Genomic DNA, 24,853 nt, shown 5'->3' on the forward strand with positions numbered 1-24,853 from the left:
ATCAGCAGAGCCATGAGGCTCTAAGACCCAGACTTGCCTGGAGGGGTGAGTTGTGGTCCCCAGTGGTCACCACCCCCAAGCCCTGCCACCTCAGACATGGCCCCATGCTCTCTCAAAGAAGTGCATGGTCCTGGACATGCCTGGTTTCTGAAAGCCCAAAGATCTAGGGGAACCCTAGCCTCATGTTTCTTTCTTCCTTTCTCTTTTTCTTTCTTTCTTTCTTGCCACCAGGGTAAGCTTATCACTGGGGTTCACTGGCTGCATGATGAATCCACTGCTCTTGGCAGCCTTTTTTTTTTCCTTGATAGGAAGAGAGAACTTGAAAGGGGAGGGAGGAGGGAGATAGCAGAGGAAGAGAGACACCTGCACACCTGCAGTCCCTCTTCACCACTTACCAAGCTTCCTTCTGCAGTTGGGGAGTGGGCATTTGAACCGAGGTTCTCGTGCACGATACGGTGTATGTTCAACAGAATCCACCACTGCCCAACAAGCTGACCTTGCTGACTTTATCAGTGTGGCTTTGAGCAAACAGTCGCTTCTGCCTGGTCTGTAGTGGTCATGCTGAAGGTCACAGTGAGGTCATAGGAGGGGTGGGTCCCCTGACACCACCATGCTGTTCTAAGATCCGCCCTTCCTCCTCCCCACCCACTCCAGGAGGTTGAGGCTGTGTCTCAGGCCAGACCCCCCACACACACCCACACCCACCTCACTAACAGGCTCTTTGCCCACAGCATAGGAAGTGCGAGAGGAGATGGGTAAACACCTGAACCACCCACACACACACACACACACAGGGCCAGGGCCTGAGCAAGTGGTAGTGGAGGGCGCTGGCATGGGGAGGCTATCGAGGAGGGCAGAAGGAGACTCCCTGGGGGCAGGCAGGGATGGGGGGTGGAAACTCAGCAGCCACAGAGGGGGTGGCACATACTTACAAAAGGAAGGGAGGCCTTCACAACCATCCTAGGATCCTGCATTGTTCCAAAATTAAAAGTTCACTTAAAAAAAAAATAGCAAATCACAGCTGGGGAGGTGACTCAGCAGACTGAGTGCTGGGTTAGGTGCAGGCATGAGGCCCTGGGTTCCACCCCAGGAACTCCCTATACCAGAGTGGTGCTCTGTTTCTCTCTGTGTATCTGTCTCTCATTCTCTCTCTCTCTCTCTCTCTCTCTCTTAATTTTTTTCCCTCTATTTGGGGATTAATATTTTACATTTGACAGTAAATACAATAGTTTGTACATGCATAACATTTCTCAGTTTTCCATATAATAATACAACCCCCACTAGGTTGTCATCCTTTTCCAGGACCTGTATTCTCCCCCGTCCCACCTACCCCAGAGTCTTTTACTTTGGTGCAATACACCAACTCCAGTTCAGGTTTTACTTGTTTTCTCTTCTGATCTTGTTTTTCAACTTCTTCCTGAGAGTGAGATCATCCCATATTCATCCTTCTGTTTCTGACTTATTTCACTTAACATGATTTCTTCAAGCTCCATCCAAGATGGGCTAAAAATGGTGAATTCACTATTTTTAATAGCTGAGTAGTATTCCATTGTGTATATATACCATAACTTGCTCAGCCAGTCATTTGTTGTTGTACACCTGGGTTGCTTCCAGGTTTTGGCTATTACAAATTGTGCTGTTATGAACATAGGTATACACAGATCTTTTTGGACGGGAGTGTTGGGTTCCTTAGGATATATCCCCAGGAGAGGAATTGCAGGGTCATAGGGGAGGTCCGTTTCTAGCCTTCTGAGAGTTCTTCAGACTGCTCTTCACAGAGGTTGGACCAATTGACATTCCCACCAGCAGGGCAGGAGGATTCCTTCGACCCCACAACCTCTCCAGCATTTGCTGCTGTTATCTTTTCTGATGTATGACTTTCTCACAGGAGTGAAGTGATATCTCACTGTTGTTTTTATTTGCATTTCTCTGACAATCAAAAACTTGGAGCATTTTTCATGTGTTTCTCAGCCTTTTGGATCTCTTCTGTGGTGAATATTCTGTTCATGTCCTCTCTAGTGAATGTTCTGTCCATGTACTCTACCCATTTTTGGATGGGGTCATTTGTTTTCTTGTTGTTGAGTTTGGCAAGCTCTTTATATATTTTGGTTATTAGCCTCTTGTCTGATGTATGGCATGTAAAGATCTCCCATTCTGTGAGGGGTCTCTTGGTTTGGATAGTGGTTTCTTTTGCTGTGCAGCTTTTAATTTGATGTAGTCCCATAGGTTTATACTTGCCTTAGTCTTCTTTGTAACTGAATTCATTTCATTGACAATGTCTTTAAACTTTATGTCTAAAATTTTAATTTTTCTCTTTTGTTTCCCTTGTTTATAGTTATTGTTGTTGTTGTTGTTGCTGTCATTGTTGTTAGATAGGACAGAGAGAAATCAAGAGAGGAGGGGAAGACAGAGAGGGGGAGAGGACAGACACCTGCAGACTTGTTACCACCTGTGAACAACTTCCCTGCAGGTGGGGAGCCGGGGGCTCGAACCAGGATCCTGATACTGGTCCATGTGCTTTCCTCCATGTGCACTTAACCTGCTGCACCACCACCTGGATCCCATCATTTTATTTCTTATTAAACACAAATAATTAGTCTTTTTTTTTAATTGAAAGTGACCCGGGAGATGGCACAGTGGATACGGTGTTGGACCTTCAAACATGAGGTCCTGAGTTCAGTCCCTGGCAGCACATGTGCCAGAGTGATGCTCTGGTTCTCTTTCTGTGTCATGTGAATACATAAATATAAATCTTAAAAATATATTTAAAAATAAAAAGTTGTCCACAAAACAAGGAGAGGAAGAGGTGAGTATGGCTTTAGATAGTGACCTTCAACTAACCCCTGGTGACATGTGTCCAGGGCCCACAGCCATCTTCTGAGGTCTCGGGGGTCCGAAAATCCCACACTCCCAGCCCTGGGGCCCTGGACCATATTGTCTCTGTCCCCAGATGCCCCCTCTGGCCCAGACTCAGGGGACAGCCTTCCTGCACTTGCCTGATGGCCGCCTGTCCCCAGCCATCCTCAGCCTCGCCTGCATCTTGGAGCCACTGGCGCCTGGCACGGGGCCACAAGTGCTTCAGGGCGTGAGTTCCATTAGTTAATTAAGATGAGCTGAGGGGTAGGGGAACAATTGTCGCCCAATGGATATGCCAGCTGATGCCAGGAGACCAGCCGAGGATGGCAGCCTCTCTGGGGGCCACTCCCACTTCCAGGACTCACTGCGAGCCCCCACGCCAAGGCCCTGCATCCGACCAGGGAAGGGTCCTCTTTGAAGGCCCAGCCTCTAGGGAGACGGAGCAGCAGAGAGGTAACATCAGTGCTTTGACCTTAAGAAAAGCCGTTCGTTAAGGCCCCACTCAGATGGGCCATGACCCTGACCCCTGACCTTTGACCCCCAGCCCCAGTTGAGGGGCCCAGAGTTAGCCCTCACTCACTAGCCAATGCTCCCCAGTGACCTCTGGGAATGGCCTTGTCTGGGTTTTCTTGTGTGTGAAAGGGAAATGAGGCCGGCTGCGCACATGTTCAGAAAGGTTCTGTGAGCACCAACAGCACTTAGTGCAGGGCCTGGCAATGAGCTTTCTCACCACCCACATACCACTGCCACTGTACCAAAAAGTAGCGTCAATGCCGCCAGCACTGTCAGCCAGGGTGCCCAGGCCTGAACTACTGAAACACACATGGCACCAGCTCTAAACTCAGGGGCCTCCAAGTCCGAGGAGACACAGAGGACAAGGCGAGACAAAGGGAGGGGCTGAGAATGAAAAGGAAGCAGCTAAGCTGCTTCAGGGCTGGAAGATAGGCCTCCAGGACTAGATAAGGGGGGAGGGTGGCAAAGAAACATTTGGACTTAGAACAAAGGCTTCTGGAATATTCTGATCCATCTTGGGATACTCAGTCAGAGCCAGGGCTATCTGCCCCCTGACTCTGGGGGAAACTCCCATGTGGGGGGAAGCTGTGGGGTGTGGAATGTGGGGTGCTGAATGTCAACTGAACCCCATCATCAGCTGGAAGAAGGTGGAACTCTGCTAAATGTTTCAGCCCCCACCACTCCCCCAGGACAGCCCAGCCTCTAACCCCATGTGGCATCTTCTCAGGGCTCAAAGGGACAACTTGGGAACACCCAGAGGCCATTCTTGCAGGGTCCACAGTCCCTCTGAGACCCTGACTTTCTCTAGTGTTTGGGCTCTGGGGAACCCCAGGCCTCAAGCACACCTCCACCCAGAGACACAGCTCTGACCAAGGAGGGTGGGGATGTTATGGCATCCTAGGGTCCAGAAAGCCCCCTTGGCCCACCAGGAGGAGCCTGGGGTGGGGAAAGTTCCAGTGTGGGGACTGAGCACTGCCTATGGGTCTCAAGTTTTGTTCTGGCCTTTATGGCCTGAGTTGTAACACCTTCCCCCTGAAGGAAATGCCTTCGTTTCCTCTCTGTAAAAGCAGGCATAAGAATAGCCTCTCCAGAGCAGCTGGGAGCTCAAGCTCAAAGCCCCACATGGGGCAGGGGTGAGACATGAGGAACTGCTGTCATGTCCTAGAACCTATGGCACTGCGTGACCAAGGCCCCGTACACCTGCTGGTTGAATGGGTGATTGCTTGAGGAGTGGAGAGTGCTGAGCAGTAAACTCCAGGAGCGCTGATTCATTTAGATAACTGGCATCAAGGAAGGCTGCTCAGAGGAGGTGGCTTTCAGATGGGCTTTGATGAAGCCTGTCCATCCAGGAGAAAAAAAAAAGACTGAGGGTAGTGTCCCTCAGAAATGTGGGTACCAATCCCACATACAGTTTGGGCTGCAGACACTACTCAGAATTCACCCCCTCTCCTTGGGGCTGTACACGGCACCTGCAACAGGAAAGAACCCGTAATTCATTTAACCTTCACATTTGTCAGAGAACAAATAACCTTCTAGTCTATTTTATTAGTAAGAAAACAGGCCCAAAGGCTCCACAACCAAGTTCTGCAAACTTGGGGCCCAGGGCTGCAGGTGGCCCACTGCCTGCTGTTTGTAAATAAAGTTTTATTGGAACACGGCCGTGGCTGTGGGCTGGCAAACCATCTAGGGCTGCCCCCCCCACTATAGTGGCACAGCTGCCTGTTTGCAAGAGACCATCTGGCCTACAAAGCATGGCAGTTTTACTGTCTGGCCCTTTACAGAAACAAGTTTGCTAACTCTGGCCCTCCAGCATGGTAGGGTGCTCCTACCTCCTGTGCACCCCACCCCTGCAGACCTCACTCACAGGGTGAGATTTCGGGCAAACAGACAGACAGCCACAGGACAGGCTCAGCCTCGACACTGCTCACAGTGCAGCTGGTAGAAAGCCTCTGGACTGGCCCCTGCCAGTCTGGCCCCAGCTGAGCTTCTTGCCGGGAGGGGCCCAGCCCCTTTGAGGGGAGCCTGCAAGATAGCAGCAGGTGCTCCTGCTTCACCTCTTCTGTGGGCAGAGTGGGAGGAGCCAGAGTGTAATCCTGTGGTTCAGACCAGCTGGGTGCCAGCTTTTCAGACACAATCCTTGGAGAAATGGGGGAGGGTGGCAGCTAGCTAGCATCTTCAGCCATCTGCTGAGAGGGCCCTGCCCACTGCCAGTTGTGGAAACCCTTTCTCATCAGGCTGTCCCTGGTGAAACCATCTAATTAAAACCCCACATGATCCAATCAGTCAGAAGTTCTGGGTCCACAGATGTCCAGTCCAGCTGGTCATAAGGATGCAGGCCTTTTAGGCAGTGGCCCCAGCCTGGAACCCTTCCCAGGACCCCAGAGTGTGACCCTCTGCTCCTTCTCTCCGTCCCTCCTCCCCGTTCCCACCCATCCAGCCCCGTTTGACTCCCAGGCTCCCACCTGAGGCCTCCCTTCCTAGACACTCTAGATGCACAGAGCTGTGTTGAATGCCAGCTACATGCCGCACACACTAACAGAGGTAGGAAATGCAGTGGTGACAAAAGGGCCCAAAATCACTGTCTTCATGGAGCTGATTTTCTTTAATTTTTAAAGATGTATTTTTTAATGGAAAAAAAAAAAAAAAAAAAACAGAGGCACTGCATATCCCCGGCTTATGGCAGCAGTGGGGATGAAACCTTGGACCTCTTGGGCCACTCGGGCCTCCTCCAGGCAAGTCCTCTCCTCTGACAATGAGCATTAGATGGTTTGAACTCATATGTGCACCTTCCACACTGTAATGTTCCTCCTCCCCTCACTGTCCTCCTCCTCACCTGTCTTTCCGCCCACGCCCACGCCAAAGCCTGTCTAACGCATGCAGCGGCCTCCTCATGAGGGTGTCCCCTCTCCTCCCCACACACACACATCCCATGCCTCTTTGGGTACATCTCTCTGCTCCCCAGGGGCTCCTCTCTGCCTTTAAGTCAAGCTCCCATGCCAGCCCCAGAACCCTTCCCCTTTAAGCCCCAGTCTCCCAGTCAGCCCTCACCACTCAAGCGAACTGCCTGCTACCTGTTGCCAGGTTTCCAACTGCATCACTTCCTCCTCATAAAAGGAATCGATTGCTGTTGGAAACAGGGCATACAGGAGGGCCGGATGGTCGCACATCTGGTTGGACTTACATGTAACCATGTTCAAGAACCTGGGTTCAAGCCACCAGTCCCCACCTGCAGGGAGGGAAGCTTCACAAGTCATGGAGCCAGTCTGCAGGTCTCTCTCTCTCTCTCTCTTCCTTTATCTCCATGCCCCCTTCTCAATTTTTATTTCTCTGTGCATATCCAATAAATAATACATAAAATGAAATAGAAAAAATTAAAAAGAAGGGAGGGGTAGATAGCATAATGGTTCTGCAAAGAGGCTCTCATGCCTGAGGTTCCAAGTCACAGATTCTATCCCCCGTACCACCATAAGCCAGAACTGAGCAGTGCTCTAGTAAAAGTTAAAAATTCAAACAAAAAAATAAAAAGGCATAAACATCAAATTGAGGAAAAGAAAGAAAATTGGGCATGCACAGAAAAGAAAACTTCAATGATCATGAGCCCAAGATAAATTCTATGTGAGTCCTTCTAGCGGGTGTGTGTGTGTGTGTGTGTGTGTGTGTGTGTGTGTGTATACACAGTTTTGGGGTTTGGACAAAGTGTGCTGCAAGCTGCCATTTCCAGGGAACACTCTCTGGTGGTTTTCTGTATAATTAGGAGATTCCACAAGAACAGCAGTTTGGTGCAGCACAGCATTCCACCCCGTTCATGCACCTTCTGACTGGGGCCGAGTCGGATGGTGAGCATTTGGAGCCTGTACAGCCTTTCACGGTGGACTCAGCTCATAAATCTCTCCTCCCATCTCTGGTTACTTTCCAGCAGAGATTCCTAGAAGTGGCACTGCCAGGTCACCTGGCTGACATGTTCCTGAGGTTCCTGATGTTTATCATGAAGGGATCCCACCACCCCCCACCCCCATTTGTAAGAAGGCCCACCCCCTCAGGCAGGTTGAATTTTTCTGTCCCCTCCCCAGACAGCATGTCTTTCTAGCACTGGGTCTTCACTTTAGTGGCTCTTCTCCATCAGAACCCTGTGTTACAAAAGACACCTCCTCCATGAAGCCCTTCCTGATACACTAACTGAAGCTTCCCACTGCCTTCAGCTTAAAATTCATGCTAAAATGCTCCCCAGCATGACCATGCTTTGTGAAAGTGTGTATAGTGGCCACCTCTGCTTTCTGAGCACAGGGACTGGCAGCATTCAGAGGGCTTCCAAAGAGACCTTTAATCCAGTTCACTCCCAGGTGGAGGTCGAGGGGCAGGGCCTGAGTGTCTGGGTCTGCCCACCCTGGTCCAGCACCTCATATCCAGCCCAGCCTGGAGCCTCCCTTGAGTAGATGGGTGTTCAGCCCTCTCAGCTCCTGGGCCTCCCAGAACAGGCTTTGAAGTGCTCAGCTCAAACTCTGGATTCCAGCCCTGACCTTGTCACGAACATGCTGGGACCTAGGGCTGCTCCCTGCCCCCCCACCCCCTGGCCTCAGTTTACCCATCTGCAAGATAATTACGCTGCACTGCACATTCCCACACTCCAGGGTTACTGCTCCTGCAGCCCCAAGCCCTCAGCCCCCAGAGCAGCCTGGGGGTTAGAGAGCCCCTGTGCAGATCTGGCCTCGGGGCAGCTGAAGGGAGCTGGCCGGGGAGGCAGGGCTGGCTTGGGGCCAGGCTGTGTCTGCAAACACTGACCTTGGCTGCTGCCAGGATTTTCCATGACACCAGCTCCCTCCCCCACCCCTAGCCCACGTGCTAGGAATGGCTGCGATGGGGGGCTAGCCTTGACCAGAGGACCCCAGATTGGAGTTGTCAGGGCACCTGTGGATGACAGAGAACTGACACACATGGTGAAGAAAGAGAGAGAAAGAGAGGGAGAAAGAGAGAGAGAGATGCATGAGAGAGCAGCAGGCCCATGTATGCGGCCTGAGAAGCAGGCAGGGGTGGATTGGGGGGCGGGGGAGGGCTGGGGAGATGGAAGAGAGGCCTTGAGGAGGCCAGTGTGGAGGGAGAGGAGGGGACAGACTCCAGACCCTGGGCCAGCCAGATCCCTCCCCATCCTGAGGCCCCAGGCCTCACTCAGGCCCCATGAGGCTAGGGCCTGGAGGTGCTCCTCCTGGGACCCCAAAGCCAACCTCATTGTTGAGGGGCCTGGGGGGCCACAGGGGCTGAGTCATTGAAAGCCTCCATCCAGGCTGGCCCCTCCCCCCCCCAGAGGGGAGTGGTTGTGCCAGGGCCCAGGGTCACAGGCATTTTCTGAGCAGCCGTTCCCACCAGGCCTGGAGCTGGACTCTGAGCCCTCCCGCAGTATGACCACAGGAGAGGAGCTGCCGGCTCTGGGAGGGATTCTAGAAGGTTCTTAGAAGAAAGGTTTTAGAGTTGGATGCTAAGGATAGCAGGAGAGTCTGTGCTCTGAGCCCAATCTCCCCTCCTTCCACCCTTACTCCCTTCCCCATGTCCTTCACTTTATCTGTCAGGACACCATGCCCCTCAGCTCCCACTTCAGGGTCTACACAGCTGACCCCACCCCCAGGCCCGGGCAGTGTCTCTACCTCAGAGTCTACCTCAGGCCTCTGAGGATACAGCCCTCCCTCCCCATCCCAGGTCTCCCCTGGGTGCCCCCAGGTCTAAAGCCTGAATGCTTTCTGCAGGCCCAGCAGCAGAGCCCAGCCAATGTCTTTACAGGACTCCCCTGTCTCCCTGAACACCCCATCCTCCCCAGTCATCCCACCAGGTCCCAGCAACACCCCTAAGACCAGACCACCTCCCCATGTCCAGCTGGGCCCAGCATTGGAGTCACTCGGGCCATAGCACCCACCTCCCCCAGCCCCTCATCTTCCTCCAGGGTAAACAGACCCCAGGGACCTGTTTGCATTAGATAACCAGGCAATGGACCAGAAGCACTGCTTCCTGGCACTGCCTGGGCCCTGCGCTCCTGACCCACAGAAGGGCCGATTCACCCAGAACCTAGACATCAGCGTCTCAGACACCCACAAGAAAGACCTCAGTTCTCAAAACTCTGGAGAAATGTTTCCCAAACTGTGGAACACGTAACTCACCCAGCAACACACACTGTGAGAGCAGCATTCCAAGGTCAAATGAGCAGAGAGAGAGAGAGAGAAAGGACGCATGCTCCCAATCTAGAAGGAGCAGTCAGACGTGTGGCTCAGACGTGAGGCAAAGGATGACAGAGCCCCCTGCAGCTCAGCAAGCCTCACCTCCTCCATCACTGAACAGCCCCCTGGAACTGGAATTCCAGGAAATTAACTTAGGGAAACATGTTCTGTCAACAAGTGTTGATGCTGAAAGAAAGGATCCTTGAACACCGTCTAAGGTTCATGCTCCCAAAATACTTAAACAAATCATGTATGTTCAGCCTGCTCTCTGTCCCCCCAAACCCACAGCAACTCTGTGAAGTGCATTACAGATGGGGAAACTGAGGCACAGAGGCTGTAATTCCACCAAGGTCGGCAACCTTTGCAAAGCCTGATATTGACTCTCACCAGCCCCATAGAGTCATTCGTTATCCCTTGTGAGTCAGAAGTGCTTGTTGGCAGAAGCATCTGTTAATTTTCATGGGGAAATGACTGATTACTACTGCTTGAGCCATGAACTCTCTGGGTCCACAATGATCAACACATCACACTTCATGAATAAAATCTTAGAGGTTGGGTGAACAGAAAAAAAATAAACAACAGATAAATTCACGTGAGGGTGGAGGGAGATGGGACCTTCCATGATGCCCAGTATTCCTCCCATGTCACAGAAAAGGAAAAGTGAGGCCCAGAAAGGGGGAAGGTTGCCTCCAACGTACAGAGCTAGTTCTGGTCAAGGTCAGGCCCACAGACTTGCTGCCTCCTCACCCCACGCCCTTTCCTCCACGTGCTGTGGCAGGTGTCCCAGCAGATCAAAGGTGCGAGGTCAGGTAGTCAGGCCAACGGGGATGGGAGGAGGACAGTAGGCCAACCAAGGCCATTGCCAACAGCTTGGAGCAGCTTGTGCCCTGTCCAGGAGGAGAGAGAGCCCAGGAAGGGGGTGGGGGGCAGTGTCCTGTTCTCTAGGTTAGACGGAAGCTGCAGCCCTGTTCTCTAGGTTAGACGGAAGCTGCAGCCAGTTTCAGGGCTTTGTGGTGAGTGCTGTGTGTCCTGCCTGCTATTGGCTAGCTGTGTGACTTCAAGTAGGCTGCTCACCCACTCTGGGCCTCCACATCCTTCTTGACTGAAGGCCTTTCAGTCTATGGCAGACTCCAGTGGGAGCAAGTTGGGAAGAAGGAACCAGCTTGGCCCTCTCTCTCGAGTTCACAAGCAAGAAGCAGGCAGGGCCCACAGCAAACCTCAGCTACTTCCCAGAAGTTCTGGGTCCCTGGGGACTGGCCCAGCCCCAGATGGCACCCCTCCAAGCCAGGCACCCACGTCAGCAGGTCCTACCAGCTCCTGGGCCCTTTCACCCGGTGCTAACACAGCAGCAGGGTCTGAGGCTGAGGGGTGGGTCCCACCTGCCCATCTAGATTGTCCCCTTGTGGGGGGAGAACTTGGCTCTGTGGCATCAGGGGCCATGAGTCAGCCAGCCTGGCATTCAGAGAGCTTTGGGCAACTAGATTCCTCACCAGCCTTTTCTAAGCTGGCAACAAAGGGGTGTCAGAACAATAACCTCGCAGGGTGCACTGGAGTTAAAGACACATCTGGAGGGAGGTGAGGAGACAGCACAACAGTGGCACACAGGAGCTCCAGGTTCAATGCCCAGTGCTCTGCTCACAAAAACCAAATGAACAAAAGGCCAAAATTGAAAGTGTGTATGCAGGGTGACCCTGAGGGCAAGGTGGGTGCAGGCTGGTCCCTGAAGTGGGACAGTGAGGTGTGATACCCTCTTAGCCCAGCAGGAGGCAGGCAGGGAAAGGAGATGGCACTCTGGCCAAGGTCTGACAGACACCAGGACACTAGGACTCTGCACAGACACCAGGACTGGGGACAGCGAGAGGGATGCAGTGAGAGAAGGTGGCACCAGGTCTGCTGGCCATGGGCTGCCCTCAGGCCAGGGAGGGTCCCCCCTAGGCAGTGGAACTGGTGAGCACTGGACACTGAGCCCTAGAGGCAGCACAGCCTATGCAAGGACAAGAGGTGGGACAGCAAAGCTAGAGGAGGGGTCCTTTCCCCTGGGGTGGAGGAGCCCTGCTCGAGCCCCCAAGACTGCCAAGATCTCCTCTCCACCTCGGGGACTCCTCCTCGGGTCCCCAGCATGTCACATCCAGTCACAGCCCAGGCAGGGATGAACACCCGAGTGTAGATGGGCCCAGATAGGGTACAGGGTGTGTCCAAGGCCACACAGCCAGCATGCAGCAAGGCAGAGGCCAAGGCCATGCCACCATGTCCAGCCCTAGCCCTATATCCAGCTCCATGGCCTCCCCCACGCCCGTTGAGATTAGTGGGGGGCTGGAGAAGGGCAAGCAAGCATCTCTGGCTTGCTGCCAGCCAGGCAATGGAGGTGGGCTGTGGTCTGGCCACTGGAGCCCAGCAGCTGGCATGATCTGTTCTCACCTGCTGCGTGGGCCCAACACCAGGCTCAACAGCTCAATGTGGCAGGCCCCTGCTGGTGTACAAGCAGCTGTGCTCAGCCTCCCTGACCTAAGGTGCCAGAGGACTGTTTTGAGTGGCACTGACAATGCCCAGTAAAGCTGCAAGCAGGCCAGCTTTGCTGGTGAGAACTGAATTCTAGGTTGGTCTCCCGAAAGTCACTGTGAGGCAGTGCTTGGGAGACCCGTTTTGCAGACGTCAAAAAGAAGGCACAGAAGACTTTTCTGATTTATTTACTTTTTATTATTTTTTTTAATTTTTACTTATTTTTTTTCCTTTTTTTTGCCCTTGTTTATTATTATTGTAGTCATTATTGTTGTTGTCGATGTCATCGTTGTTAGAGAGGACAGAGAGAAATGGAGAGAGGAGGGGAAGACAGAGGAGGGGAGAGAAAGACAGACACCTGCAGACCTGCTTCACCACCTGTGAAGTGACTCCCCTGCAGGTGGGGAGCTGGGAGCTCGAACCAGGACCCTTAGGCTGGTCCTTGCACTGTGCACCACGTGCGCTTAACCCGTTGCACTACCATCCGACTCCCTTTTTTTTTATATTTATTTATTTATTCCCTTTTGTTGCCCTAGTTGTTTTTTTTAATTGTTGTAGTTATTGTTGTTGTTGTAACTGATGTTGTCATTGTTAGATAGGACAGAGAGAAATGGAGAGAGGAGGGGAAGACAGAGAGGGGGAGAGAAAGATAGACACCTGCAGACCTGCTTCACCACCTGCGAAGCGACTCCCTTGCAGGTGGGGAGCCGGGGGCACGAACCAGGATCCTTCTGTCAGTCCTTGTACTTTGCACCACCTGCGCTTAACCCACTGCGCTACTCCCCAACTCCCCCTGACCCCCTTTTTTATTTTTTATTTGGTAGGACAGAAATTGAGAAGGAGAAGAAGATAGAGAGGGAGAAAGAGAGACACCTGCACACCTGCTTCACCACTCATGAAGCTGCCTCTCCTCTACAGGTGGGGAGCAGGGGCTTGAACCTGGGTCCTTGCACATAGTAATGTGTACATTCAACCAGGTGTACCACCATTCAATCCCTACACACACATACACAGTCAGTCCATAACAGAATCGGGCTTTGCACTCAGATCAGACACTGATGCACACAGCACCTGGCCTGGGCCCTCACATGATTAGGGCACACCCCGTCTCCCTCTGGGTATGGGGCACTGTGGAGGGGACATCCATGGAGAAGCAGGACCAGGCCCAGCAGTGTCCCCACACCACCCCCAAGCATCTAGGTATATATCTAGTTGGGAACCCTTGGAGACAGAGCAGGAGGTGGTGGTTACACTTGCCCTGGAATTCAAAGCTGAGCAATGCTGGTGTCACTCAAAGCGCAGATGACTTCCTGCATATGGACTCCAGGAGGGCTGCATGGAAGAAGCATTTGGTTCAGTTACGATAAGACTTCAAATGGAAGAAAGCTGGAAAAAGGAGACTGCCTATTTATGATAAATCCTTTTGATGAGTCCTGCTTACCTTATCGGCCTGCTGAAGGGAGCAGGGCCAGGACCAGTAGGCCTCATCTTATAACTAAGGACACAGGCTCAGAGAGGGAGAGCAATTTGCCCAAGGACACCAGCTGCTGGTGACAGTGGCCCCAGGACCTCTGTGCTCCCCTCCAGGTCTGACGGCTCAGAGGGAGCCAGGAGCACTATGGTTGACTGGAGGGTGACAGTAACACCTGGCAGCTCCTGCTTGGACCAGGGGCAATGCCACCTCCACACCAGGACTGCCCCAACCTAGGGACCAGGCACAGGGGGTGACCCCAAGGCCCCAGAGGAGGGGCAGATACAGACCCAGCTGATAATTGGGAGCTGGGGGGCAGCTAGGTCTAGGCTAGGGGAGGGGGAGGAGGCAGTTACCAACGACCCCACGCCCATCGCATTGGCTGGCGGCAAGGAAGTCAGGCCTGCCTCAGTTTCTCTCCACACTGAACAAAGGTGTCTGTCTTTCTCTCCCACTCTGTCTTCCCCTCCTCTCTCCATTTCTCTGGACTACCATTCAGTCCGAGCTCCACCTGTTAATCAAGGAAGCCGTCTAGGAGGCGGGGTGCAGCTGGCACCCACAGGCCTGACAGGGTACCAGCTCACTGTCCCTGATCCCGTGACCTGAGGCCCCCGGGGAGCAGCAGGGGCTCCTTCTTGGGGTCTTTGAAGCCAGATTCCAGCTCAGGCTGCAGGGAAAGAGAATCCGGTGCCCTCATTTCCACCTTCCTCCCTACCTCTCCCAGGGGGTGGCCGCACCACGCCGGGGGCCCAGGGTGCACCCATCACCCCGGAGAAGACAGGCGAGGTGGGCTCCGGGCAGGTGGGGCGGGAGGTGGCGGAGAGCCGGGGCTCTGGCAGCCGCTGTGACACACCTGTCCCCCTGTCCGTCCGCCCCCGCCCCCCGCCCTGCAGGCTACGGCCACGCGGCACCCAGCACGGATGGCGGCAAGGTGTTCTGCATGTTCTACGCGCTGCTGGGCATCCCGCTGACGCTCGTCATGTTCCAGAGCCTGGGCGAGCGCATCAACACGCTGGTGCGCTACCTGCTGCACCGCGCCAAGCGCGGACTGGGCATGCGCCGCGCCGACGTGTCCATGGCCAACATGGTGCTGATCGGCTTCCTGTCGTGCGTCAGCACGCTGTGCGTGGGCGCCGCCGCCTTCTCCTACTACGAGCACTGGACCTTCTTCCAGGCCTACTACTACTGCTTCATCACTCTCACCACCATCGGCTTCGGCGACTACGTGGCGCTGCAGAAGGACCAGGCGCTGCAGACGCAGCCGCAGTACGTGGCCTTCAGCTTCGTCTACATCCTCACGGGGCTCACGGTCATCGGCGCCTTCCTCAACCTCGTGGTGCTGCGCTTCATGACCATGAACGCCGAGGACGAGAAGCGCGACGCCGAGCACCGCGCGCTGCTCACGCGCAACGGGGGGGCGGGGGGCGGGGCCGGCGGCGCGGGGGGCGGGGCCGGCGGCAGCGTGCACACCAGTGACACCGCCTCCTCCGCGCCGGCGGCTGGGGGCGGCGGCGGCGGCGGCGGCGGCGGCGGCGGCGGCGGCGGCGGCGGCGGCGGCGGCTTCCGCAACGTGTACGCGGAGGTGCTGCACTTCCAGTCCATGTGCTCGTGCCTGTGGTACAAGAGCCGCGAGAAGCTGCAGTACTCCATCCCCATGATCATCCCGCGGGACCTCTCCACCTCCGACACGTGCGTGGAGCACAGCCACTCGTCGCCGGGCGGGGGCGGCCGCTACAGCGACACGCCCTCCCGCCGCTGCCTGTGCGGCAGCGGGGCCCCGCGCTCCGCCATCAGCTCGGTGTCCACCGGCCTGCACAGCCTGTCCACCTTCCGCGGCCTCATGAAGCGCCGGAGCTCCGTGTGACCGCCCCCCGGGGGCTGGGGGCCGGGGGCCGGGGGCGAGAGGAGGCCCTCGGGGGGGTGCCTCCCACGCCCCCTTCTCCTACTGTGCCTGCTCGCCCCGGCCCCAGGAGCCTCTCCGCTCCCTATACGCACCCTGCAGATTCCTATCAATGTGAAATTTGGGGGTGGGTGGGGGAAGGGCGGAAGGCAGAAGCGGGGCAGCCCCCCACCCCCTTGGCAACCTAAGGAGCGCCCCCCACACGTCCTTGGTCCTCGGAGGCCCTGCTGTAGCCAGCCCTCCACGCCCGACCACCCTTCCCAGCCCTGTCCAGAGGAGCCTTCGAGTTCCCCGTACGTTTGCATCTCTATTTATACCTCCCTCTCGCCGGGTCTCCCACCTTCCCCAGGCTCCAGAAGCCGGGGTGTCTCTGTCCGGATCACGCCCTCCCCACCTGGTCCCACCCCCCTCCCGCGCCCCCAGCTGTTCTCCCCCACCACCACCACCTTGTGTGGTTTTGCATGGCTTCGCATAACCGACCAAGTGGGAGCGCTCAGCGTTCTCCAAAGCTAGTCGCCCGCGGGGCAGGCAGAAGACCGACCTCAGGTGAGGTCGGGCCTCGGAAATGACACAGAAAAGTCCGCCTTGCCTGTTAGAAGGACCCCTCAGCATCTACACCACCTGCTACAGTCAGGGAAGTTCTTGGGATCCTGCAGGCTGTTGTGGGGGGGGGGGAAGGCCTGGAGCAGGGGTTGCAGGGATAGGGGAGCTGGGGGGCCAAGCAGCCCTCTGGGCCCACAGCCAGTGGTGGTACTGAGTCCCAAGAAGTTAAAGATGAGCTCAGGCAGCATTTGGGGGGCTTGGGCCTGAAAAGACCTCTCAAGCTCGGCCGTGTACTCCAGACCCAGAGCCCCTTGGAAAGAAGAAGCCTGACTCAGCCTCTCCCCAGCTGTCCCCAGCTGTCCCCAGCTGGCAGAACCACAGGCGAGCAGGGCTCAGCACTCAGCACCCGAGTGCCCTCTGCGTGTATGTTGGGCTGAGGGGCAGCTTGAGCTGCCTCTGTCCTGTGTGTGACCCTGCCCTCGAGGGGTCTTGTCCTGTCCGTCAGTCCCGAGGGAACCACAACCAAAGCTGCAGGGAGGTGGCAGGGAGGGGCCTGGCTGGGTCTTCCCCTGGGGGAGGGGTAAAGGGCCCATGTGTGTCCCCCCCACCCCTGCCCCACTGCAGGCAGCCTTTCTGCTTCCCCAATGCCTTACGCCTGGGCACACTGCCACAGAATATGCAATACGTGTGGGTGCCACACCCACAGCCCACCCGGGTAGCCCTCAGCCCCCAGAGGCTGTGGCCACCACGGCCCTCCTGTCAGCCCTCCACCCACCCACCTATCTTCACTCTGAGAATGGCGCCTAATAAATGCTGTCCATGGAGACCAGGCTCAGGCTCAGCGGCCTCTGTCTTCATGCCACCCCGGCCGGGGTCTGCATGCCCCAGTCCTGTGCTTCCAGGGCCTTGGGGACAAGCTGGGGGTGACACTGGTGCCCCTCCCACGGTTTCCTCTTTGGCCCAGACTGCCAGCCCCTCTATCTTCCTAGAACCATTACAAGAGCAAGAGGGAGTGGGTCGGCACTCTGGTGTCCCTCCCTTTACCCCTAAGAAACTCAGACTCAGAGACTGCAAGCCACTGCCTCACACCCAGGATTAGAACTCAGCCTGGAGACTCCAGGTCCAGTGCTCCCTCCTGATACAGTCTTTGGGCTCCTAGGCAACCCAGCTGACAATGGTGCCCCTGTCACCCATAAAAGGGGCTGTCTCACTCCAACATCCATGGACTCAGTACGCTGTGTCCTCGGGTTGTGGGGGGACAGCTCAGCCCCAGAACCCGGGACACACCAGGATGCAACAGTCACAGTTCTTCAACCCCCTATCTCTCACGCCCTGAAACCAAGCCCAATCCCACCCCATCGAGCCCGCCCAATCCTCGGGTTCTGGCTCCCGCTGTTCAAATGCAGCTCGTGAAGCTTCCAGATTGATTTTTCTCCCAGCTGATGCTCAGCTCCCTGCAGATTTGATGCAGTAGAGAATTAAAGGCAGTGGGGTGTCCCTTACACCCACCCACCACACACACACACACACACACACAAACAGTCACTTGAAAGAAATACAGAAAGACCTATTTGTTTTCCGGCAGTTCCAAGATCAAAGGAAGATGGGTTGGCTCTGGACACCCACCCCACCCTATGTAGACAGTGCTCCAGGAAGTATCCCTTGGTGGCCTGCAGCCATGGCGTAAATGGCCTTACTCCCAATGGCTCTCCCACACCCAGTACCCCCACAACTAAGCCATGCTCTCTGCCGCTGGCCCAGCCACCCCACCTTTCTCAGAGCAGCTGAGAGCAGCGATGGCAGAGGCCAAGTCACCTTCTGAGGTCAGCTGTGGACACAGTGGCTGTTCATCCTTCAGGCCCCTCTCAGACATCGCCTGGGGCCAAATAATCTCCAGGCAGGATTTGAAGCATCACCAGCTAACTTCACCCCCACCCCTGCCCTAGGCCCTGGGGCTCACACCTGCCCCTGGTACTGGGGGGCTCTGAGTCACCCCACTCCCACACAGCATGCACTAAAGCACCCTGCACTAAAGACCTGCTCGGACAGCAAAACAAAACAAAGAGCCAATGCCACATGGGAAGGGGGTAGGACTCTCCCTCCAACACCCCACTGCTGGCATTACTCCATGAAGACATCAGCTGGAGAAGAGCCCTGCAGACTTAAGGCAGAGGCACCCCTGGGAGCCCTTCCCTAAAAAAGATCCCATGGTCCTATGGGTGGAGAAGGGCTCCTTGGCCAGAAGCCCCAGGGAAAGGCTGCCCACTGCACCTGCTTGCCCCACAGTGGCAGTCAGGGGAGCCAGCTCTGCAGCAGACATGTCTGCCCACAGCTGTTTGCCTCTGCCCCGCCCTCCATCGCCACCAGGTCTCTAGTTACGTGACTTCTCTGCATACCAGCAGCCGGGAGGATGCTGAGCCCTCTTGTCTCCTTGATGCTGCGTCCCTTTTGTTAGGCTCTAGACCCTTTTTGTAACTGGGGGCCATGACATGTCTAAAGCCACATCTTATTCTCAAACTTTTCAGCTGAAACCCAGGCTCAGGGACTCGTCCAGATCAGGTGGTGGCTTGGTGGCCATGTTGGTATTTGAACCCAGGTGCCCATGGCTCTGAAGTACATGCTGTTCTCCAGTTGGCCTCATCCTGTCTCCGGCTGATCCACATCTTCAGCAAAGGTCTGGCAGATGTCACAGGGCTGTCCACAACATGTCCTTATCCTCAGTGGGAGGAGAGACTTTAATCTGTAACTGTCACCCTCCAGGGATGACAAGCCCAGATAGGGAGATGGCTCAGTGGGTAGAGTGGACACACTAAGGGACCCTCAGTTCGATCCCCAGCACCACATGGGAGCACCATGGAGAGCACCAAAGAACGTGACGACGGGTGGTAGAGTGGTGCTTGGTGTCTCTCCTCTTCATGCCTGCCTCCCTCTCTCTGTTTATCTCTGTCTTTTCTCTCTCTGAGGATATGGAATGGAAAAAGAACTGGGTTGGGGAGGCAGCTCTATTCACTCCCTGGAGCTGCATAAAAAAAAAAAAAAAAAAACATATATAAGGAGGTGGATGGGCTGTGACATACCCAGTTAAACATACGCATTACCAAGCACACGGACCCAGGTTCAAACCCCCAACCCCCCACGTGCAGAGCAGAAGCTTTGTGAGAGGTAACGCAAGGCCGCAGCCCTCTCGCTCTCTTTCTTTCTTTGTCTCCCCTTCCCCCTCTCAATTTCTCTCTGTCCTTTGTCTATCAAATTAAAAAGAAATAAAGGAGGAAAGAAAGAAAATTGGCCACGGGGATTAGTGGATTTGGAATTTGTCATGCAGTCACTGAGCCCCAGAGATAACCCTGATGAAAAAAAAAATCATACAAGGATGAGCTCTTGGGAAGCTGAGAATTTCTGCTTCCATGTGGAGGACTTTCTGTGTCCACAGACCTGGCACTGTCCCTCCAGTCCCACAGCTGGCTCATAATTGACGTCAAGAAGCCCAGAGCAGGGAGAGTTGCTCAGGGCAGGCAAGGTCTCCCTCAGGACAGACATGTCGCCAGAGAAAAGAGCACGTTGTCACGCCTGCCTCCCACCCCAGGGCACATCCCATCATGTCCAGGCAGAAAGGCTGTGTGTCCCTGGGGACTTGAAGAGCCCAGTCTGTAGTGGGCAGTGTTGTCCTCTGCTCAGTAGATGACAGTGACGCAAGGACAGCAAGCCCTAGCAAAGCCATCACCCTTGTCAAGGATTGGAGCACATGCACACGGACGCACACGCGCACACACACACACACACACACACACACACACACTCCCTCCCCCCACCCCACCCCCAATCTGGCCCAGCTCCTCTTCCTCAGTGGAAAGAGTTTGAGTTGGCAGAGAGGAAGTGATAAACTCAAGGTCACAAGTCAGATGCTGCCTCTGATACCAGGATTAGAATCCAGCTTGGGCCCACACAGGACTGGGGCGGCCCAGCTCAGCCTCCCATTTCAGATGAAAGCTGCTAATCTCCGGGCTTGAGTCATCTCGTCGCTGGAAATTTCCTACATCCACAGCTGATCAAACCCGGGACTCACAGTCCTGCCCCCAAACTGCAGGCTGCAGGGGAGGAGCAGGTGGGCCAGACCACCCCCTTGAGGGCAGTAAGGGACCCTGAAAGACCTCAGATGCCCCTTGAGAATTTTTATCACAGCGTTTTCCAATTGCAAAATTCCCTCACTGTTTTGATCTGCTTGGATTGTTGGGCAACCCTGCGATTTAGGTGATGACTAACGTCCCCTCCGACAGGGAATGAAACTGCAGCTCAAAGAGGCCTAAGATCAGGACCTGAGAGGCAGCCCAGTAGCACACTGGACTCAACCCCTAGAACCACCGTATAGCAGAGCTGAGCAATATCCCAGGGATGCAACCTCTCTCTCTCTCTCTCTCTCTCTCTGTCTCTCTCTCTGTCTCTCTGTCTCTGTCTCTCTCTCCACCCAATCTTTTTTTTTAAGTATTTTTTAATTGGGAGGTTGGCGCACCGGGTTAAGCGCACACAGTACAAAGTGCAAGAATCCCAATTCGAGCCCCTGGCTCCCTACCTGCAGGGGGGAGTTGCTTCACAAGTAGTGAAGTAAGTCTGCAGGTGTCTGTCTTTCTCCCTCTCTAGCTCCCCATCCTCTCTCAATTTCTCTCTGTCCTAACCAATAAAATGAAAAGTGGCCAACAGGAGCAGTGGATTCATAGTGCAGGCACCAAGCCCCACTGATAACCCTGGAGGTAAAAAAAAAAAAAAGAAGAAGAAAGAAAGAAAGAAAGAAAGAGAAAAAAGGAAGGAAGGCAGGAAGGCAGGAAGAAGAGAAAAAGAAATTAAATAAATCTAAGGGGTAGGCAGTGGCGCGCGCGCCTCTTTGAACACACGTGGCCCTGCACAAGGACCCAGGTTTGAGTTCCTGCTACCTACCTGAAGCAGGTCTGCAGGTGTCTCTCTGTCTCTCCATCTCTATCTCTCCCCTTTCAATTTCTCTTATCAAATAAAAAGGAAAGAAAGAAGGAGGAAGAAAGAGAGAGAGGGAGCGGGGCGTTCATAGTGTGCGCACACACAGAGACACACATTAAACCATTCCACGTTTGCCTCCGATGAGAACTAGAGCAGAGCAGACCCCTGGGCCTTTCCTGGGTGGCAGGGGTGCATGGCTGAGCCTCCACTCACTTCTGCAACTCTGAGGGGCCCACCTGACTCAACGTGCTGGCTCCTTTGGGTGCGAGGGCCCCCGGGATGAGCCTTAGTGCCCAATCCCACTAGCAAAAGCACCGCAAGGAGTCCTAGTCCCTTCCCCCGTGCCCTGGGTAAACTCCGCACCCTGACTCAGCACCAAGGTCACCAGGATGTGCAGCCAGAAACCCGGCCTTGAGCCCAAGGTGGAGGGAGGAGTGGGAGGGGAGCATGGCTCTGACCCAGACCTTCTCCTCCACATCAGCTCTTTCCACAGCCCTTGCTCCCCAGGGAGGGAGCATGTGACAGGAGGTACTGCTGACCACAGGGCCACAGCAGCAGAGAACCCCACCCCAGGCTCATCTGCACCCAGCGCTGGAATGACAGCTGCCCTGAGCCTCCAGGCGCCTCTCATCTGCCTCTCTCACACCTGCTGGACTGTGTTTAGACAGAGGGTGAGAGACAGAAGGAAAGATACCACAGCACACTCTGCCACTGGGGAAGGTTCCCCCTTTGTATGGTCTACCTCTGTGATGTCTGGGGACTGGAACCCAGGTAAAAGTTTCATTCTAGCAGGTGAGCTATCTCCCAGTTTCCAAATAGGAAAGGCTGTGGGAGCTTGTTAGGAGGCTCCAGGCTTCTGGTGGGGATCCAGGTGCTAACACCTGATTACATGAACCCCCCCTCCTGGCCCCACACCACCCACAGATGTGACAGACCAGCCTCTGGGCCACCCATCATTCAAGATTTTGGTGGAGGGAGCTGGGCAGTGGCACACCTGGTTTATTACATGTGCACAGGAACCTAGGTTCAAGCCCCTGTTCCTCACCTGCTGGTGGAACACTTCACAAGTGGTGAAGCAGGTCTGCAGGTGTCTCTCTTTCTCTCTTCCTCTCTATCTCCCCTCTCCTCTCAATTTCTCTCTATCCTATCAATAAAACAGAAAGGGAGGAAGCAAAATATGGCCACCAGGAGCGGTGGATTCATAGTCCTGGCACTAAGCCCCAGTAATAACCCTGGTGGCAATAAAAATTTAAAATGACATAAATAAGTAAGTAAATAAATAAAGACAGGTGGAAATGTCAGAAGGGGTAGGGTCAAACATAGGATGCTGAACCCAGGGTGACATTTATTCCTTTTATTCTTGGTGAGCTGTCCCAACCCAGCCACCCAGCCACCCACCTCTCCGTCTTGCCTGGGAAATTCTCCAGGACAGTTCACAGGTGGCCAGACTGCAATCCTCCAGGGGCCATCACCTGTGACAGGGTCATGTCCTCGTCCCAATGGCAGGTGCCTCCTGGCCTGGCTTGGCCTCCCCCCCGTGCCCCAGCACCTCCTGTGACCTTTCCATCCAGCTGACATTCAGCAGGGGGCAGTATCCAGGTCAGCGTGTGACAGGGTGCTCACCCAGCCCTTAGAGAAGGGCACAGCTGCCTCCATATCCCGACTGAGGAATCAGAGTTCAAGGAGGTCATGTCACTTGCCCAGGACCCAGTCTTAGCTGCCAGGAGAAGATTCTTAGGAAGGGTCTTGCCCTTGACCCAGACCTTTTTCCCAAAGCCCCTACCCCCCGCAGGGTCACTGGAGATGGCCCCAGGGCAGGTCACCCCAACTCAGAACTCTCCAAGCTTGCCCTGGACGCTGCATCCAGGTTCAGGAGGCCCTGTCCTTCCAGCTTCCACCGGAAGTGGCAGAGCGAGACTCTGACCCTGACCAGCGCCTCCCACGGCTCTAGAAGATGGGGTGAGCCTGCACACAGCTCTCCCTGCCCTTCAGGAGAGAGCAGCAGGTCTGCAGGTGACGAGGGGCTTCCAGGAACCACACCAGCGACGCTGTGACCTAGCAATTTGGGATCAACCATGAATGAAGCAGGAGGCCACAGCCACCCCTCCATTCTAGCCTGGGGACAGATGGGCAGGCCCCACTGGGTCTAGGACACCAAGGCTGCTGGGTAGTGGGGGCTAGGGGAAGAAAGACTCAGCTCACTGGGCAGGGCCAGGCTCTAGGGAAGAGCCTAGAGCAGCCGGGGTGGTGGCTCAGTGACAGGGTCACAGGAACTGTGTGCTCAAGGCTCCAGGTTCAGTCCCCAGCACAGCATGTACAGGAGGTATGTGCTGCCACTTTCTCTCTCGTGGATAAATACTCCTGACCCTGACAGCACAGTACCAAGGACAAGCTGCTGGGGAGAGCTGCAGGGATGCATAGAGCTGGGAGTGACAATGGCTTCCAGGGTTGGGGAGATAGTGTGCAGCAGTAACCAGACTAGCATGATTGAAGTCCCAGGTTCAATCCTCAGCACCACCAGAGCTGAGAGGTGCTCCTGTCAAAAAATAATAATAATAATAATAATTAATTTAATTTAATTTTAAAAAAACCTACGAGCAACAAGCTGGCTTTGTCAAAGCAGTCACTGGAAACTTCCCTGCCCCAGCAAGGGCTGGGTGCCATGAGGCTGTTGGAGCCCAGTGCAGTTTGGCAAAACTAGGGTGGGCTGGTGAGCAGTGCAGACAGACACAAATCACGCCAGGCGAGAGAAGTCAAACAATACATGCTGGATGGCTCTATTCACAGAAAGCTCTGGAAAATGTAACTCATGGGGATGGGTCAGCTAGAGATGGGGCTCTGAGCTGTGCAAGGCACCAGGAGACGACTCCGCAAGTAGACAGTGCACTGTCCACCACAGCTCAGCCCCCTCGACGGCCCGCACCCCTGAGACACAGCCTCTGCCGCACTCCCGACCTCTCTCCAGCCCACTCCTCTGGGGTTGCTCAGTGCTGCTCCAGGATCTCAGTGCCACCACCACCAGAGAGCACAGAGGGGCAGAACTGGCTCTCCAACACCCACTCCCCATCATCCCCACCCCTCAGGGTCCTCCAGGTAAGACACCTGGGAATCTGCATTTTTAAGAGAACTGTGTGCTGGTGGCAGGGAGGAAGGTGCACAAAGCACTGCTCCACAGTGCGTGAAGCTTCACTCCCTTTCTCATCTTTGTGCAGTGCTGGGATCGAACCCAGGACCTCATATATGCTGAGCCAGCTCCTACATTCCTGACTCTTCACTTTAGCAGGAATGTTCTGGAAAACACTGTAGTGGAGAAAGTAGACAAAACCCTGGATCCCGGCTGCAGAGGTAGTACAGTAGCTGTGCACAGGACTTGAGTGCAAGAAGGAGGGAGCTTCAGTGCTGTGGTCGCTGGCAGTGGACTTTGGGATGGAGGGAAGAACCAGTCTGCACTCTAGCACCCCCTGCTGGATCTGCAGGGACACTCCTTCAGAAGGCGCAACCCCAAGAGGTACCTGTTTTCTTTTCTAGAAAGAAAGGTGCTCCTTCCCCCAGACACAGAATTCAGAGCTTTCCAACTGGGAACCTGCAGGAACAGCGATACCCCCTCCATGTGGGTGTTTCTCAGGAGAAGCCAGCCCTCCACCTGCCCCCCTTCACTCCCCAAACCCAGCTCTGCTGTGGAGAAAGATTATTTTGCTCAGAGGCACAGCAGTTTCAAACAGGCTGGAGCACAGCTGTCTCCAAGGCCATGCCCCCTCCAGATACTGTAGCATTTACATTTTACAGCCTTTAAACAGGCCTGCTGTTGAGCAAAGCTATGTAGCCTTTTGCTCCCAAGTCCCCATTAAAAACCCAATGTGGGGAGTCAGGTGGTAGCACAGCGGGTTAAGTGCAGGTGGCACAAAG

The 24,853-nt window shown here is 54.9% G+C and overlaps 1 protein-coding gene across 1 annotated transcript in view; it reads left to right on the top strand.

Annotated features, from left to right (window-relative positions):
* KCNK3 (potassium two pore domain channel subfamily K member 3) overlaps nt 1-16,813 on the top strand; it is a 35,639-nt gene extending 18,826 nt beyond the window's left edge. The window contains exon 2 of the mRNA XM_060186708.1: nt 14,433-16,813. Coding sequence (XP_060042691.1) covers nt 14,433-15,403 — 971 coding nt within the window. The 3' untranslated portion in view covers nt 15,404-16,813. The remainder of the gene's footprint in view (nt 1-14,432) is intronic.
* The last annotated feature ends 8,040 nt before the right edge of the window (nt 16,814-24,853 follow it).

The sequence above is a fragment of the Erinaceus europaeus genome, chromosome 3 (assembly GCF_950295315.1).
Source record: "Erinaceus europaeus chromosome 3, mEriEur2.1, whole genome shotgun sequence".
In the NCBI taxonomy this organism is placed as follows: domain Eukaryota; kingdom Metazoa; phylum Chordata; class Mammalia; order Eulipotyphla; family Erinaceidae; genus Erinaceus; species Erinaceus europaeus.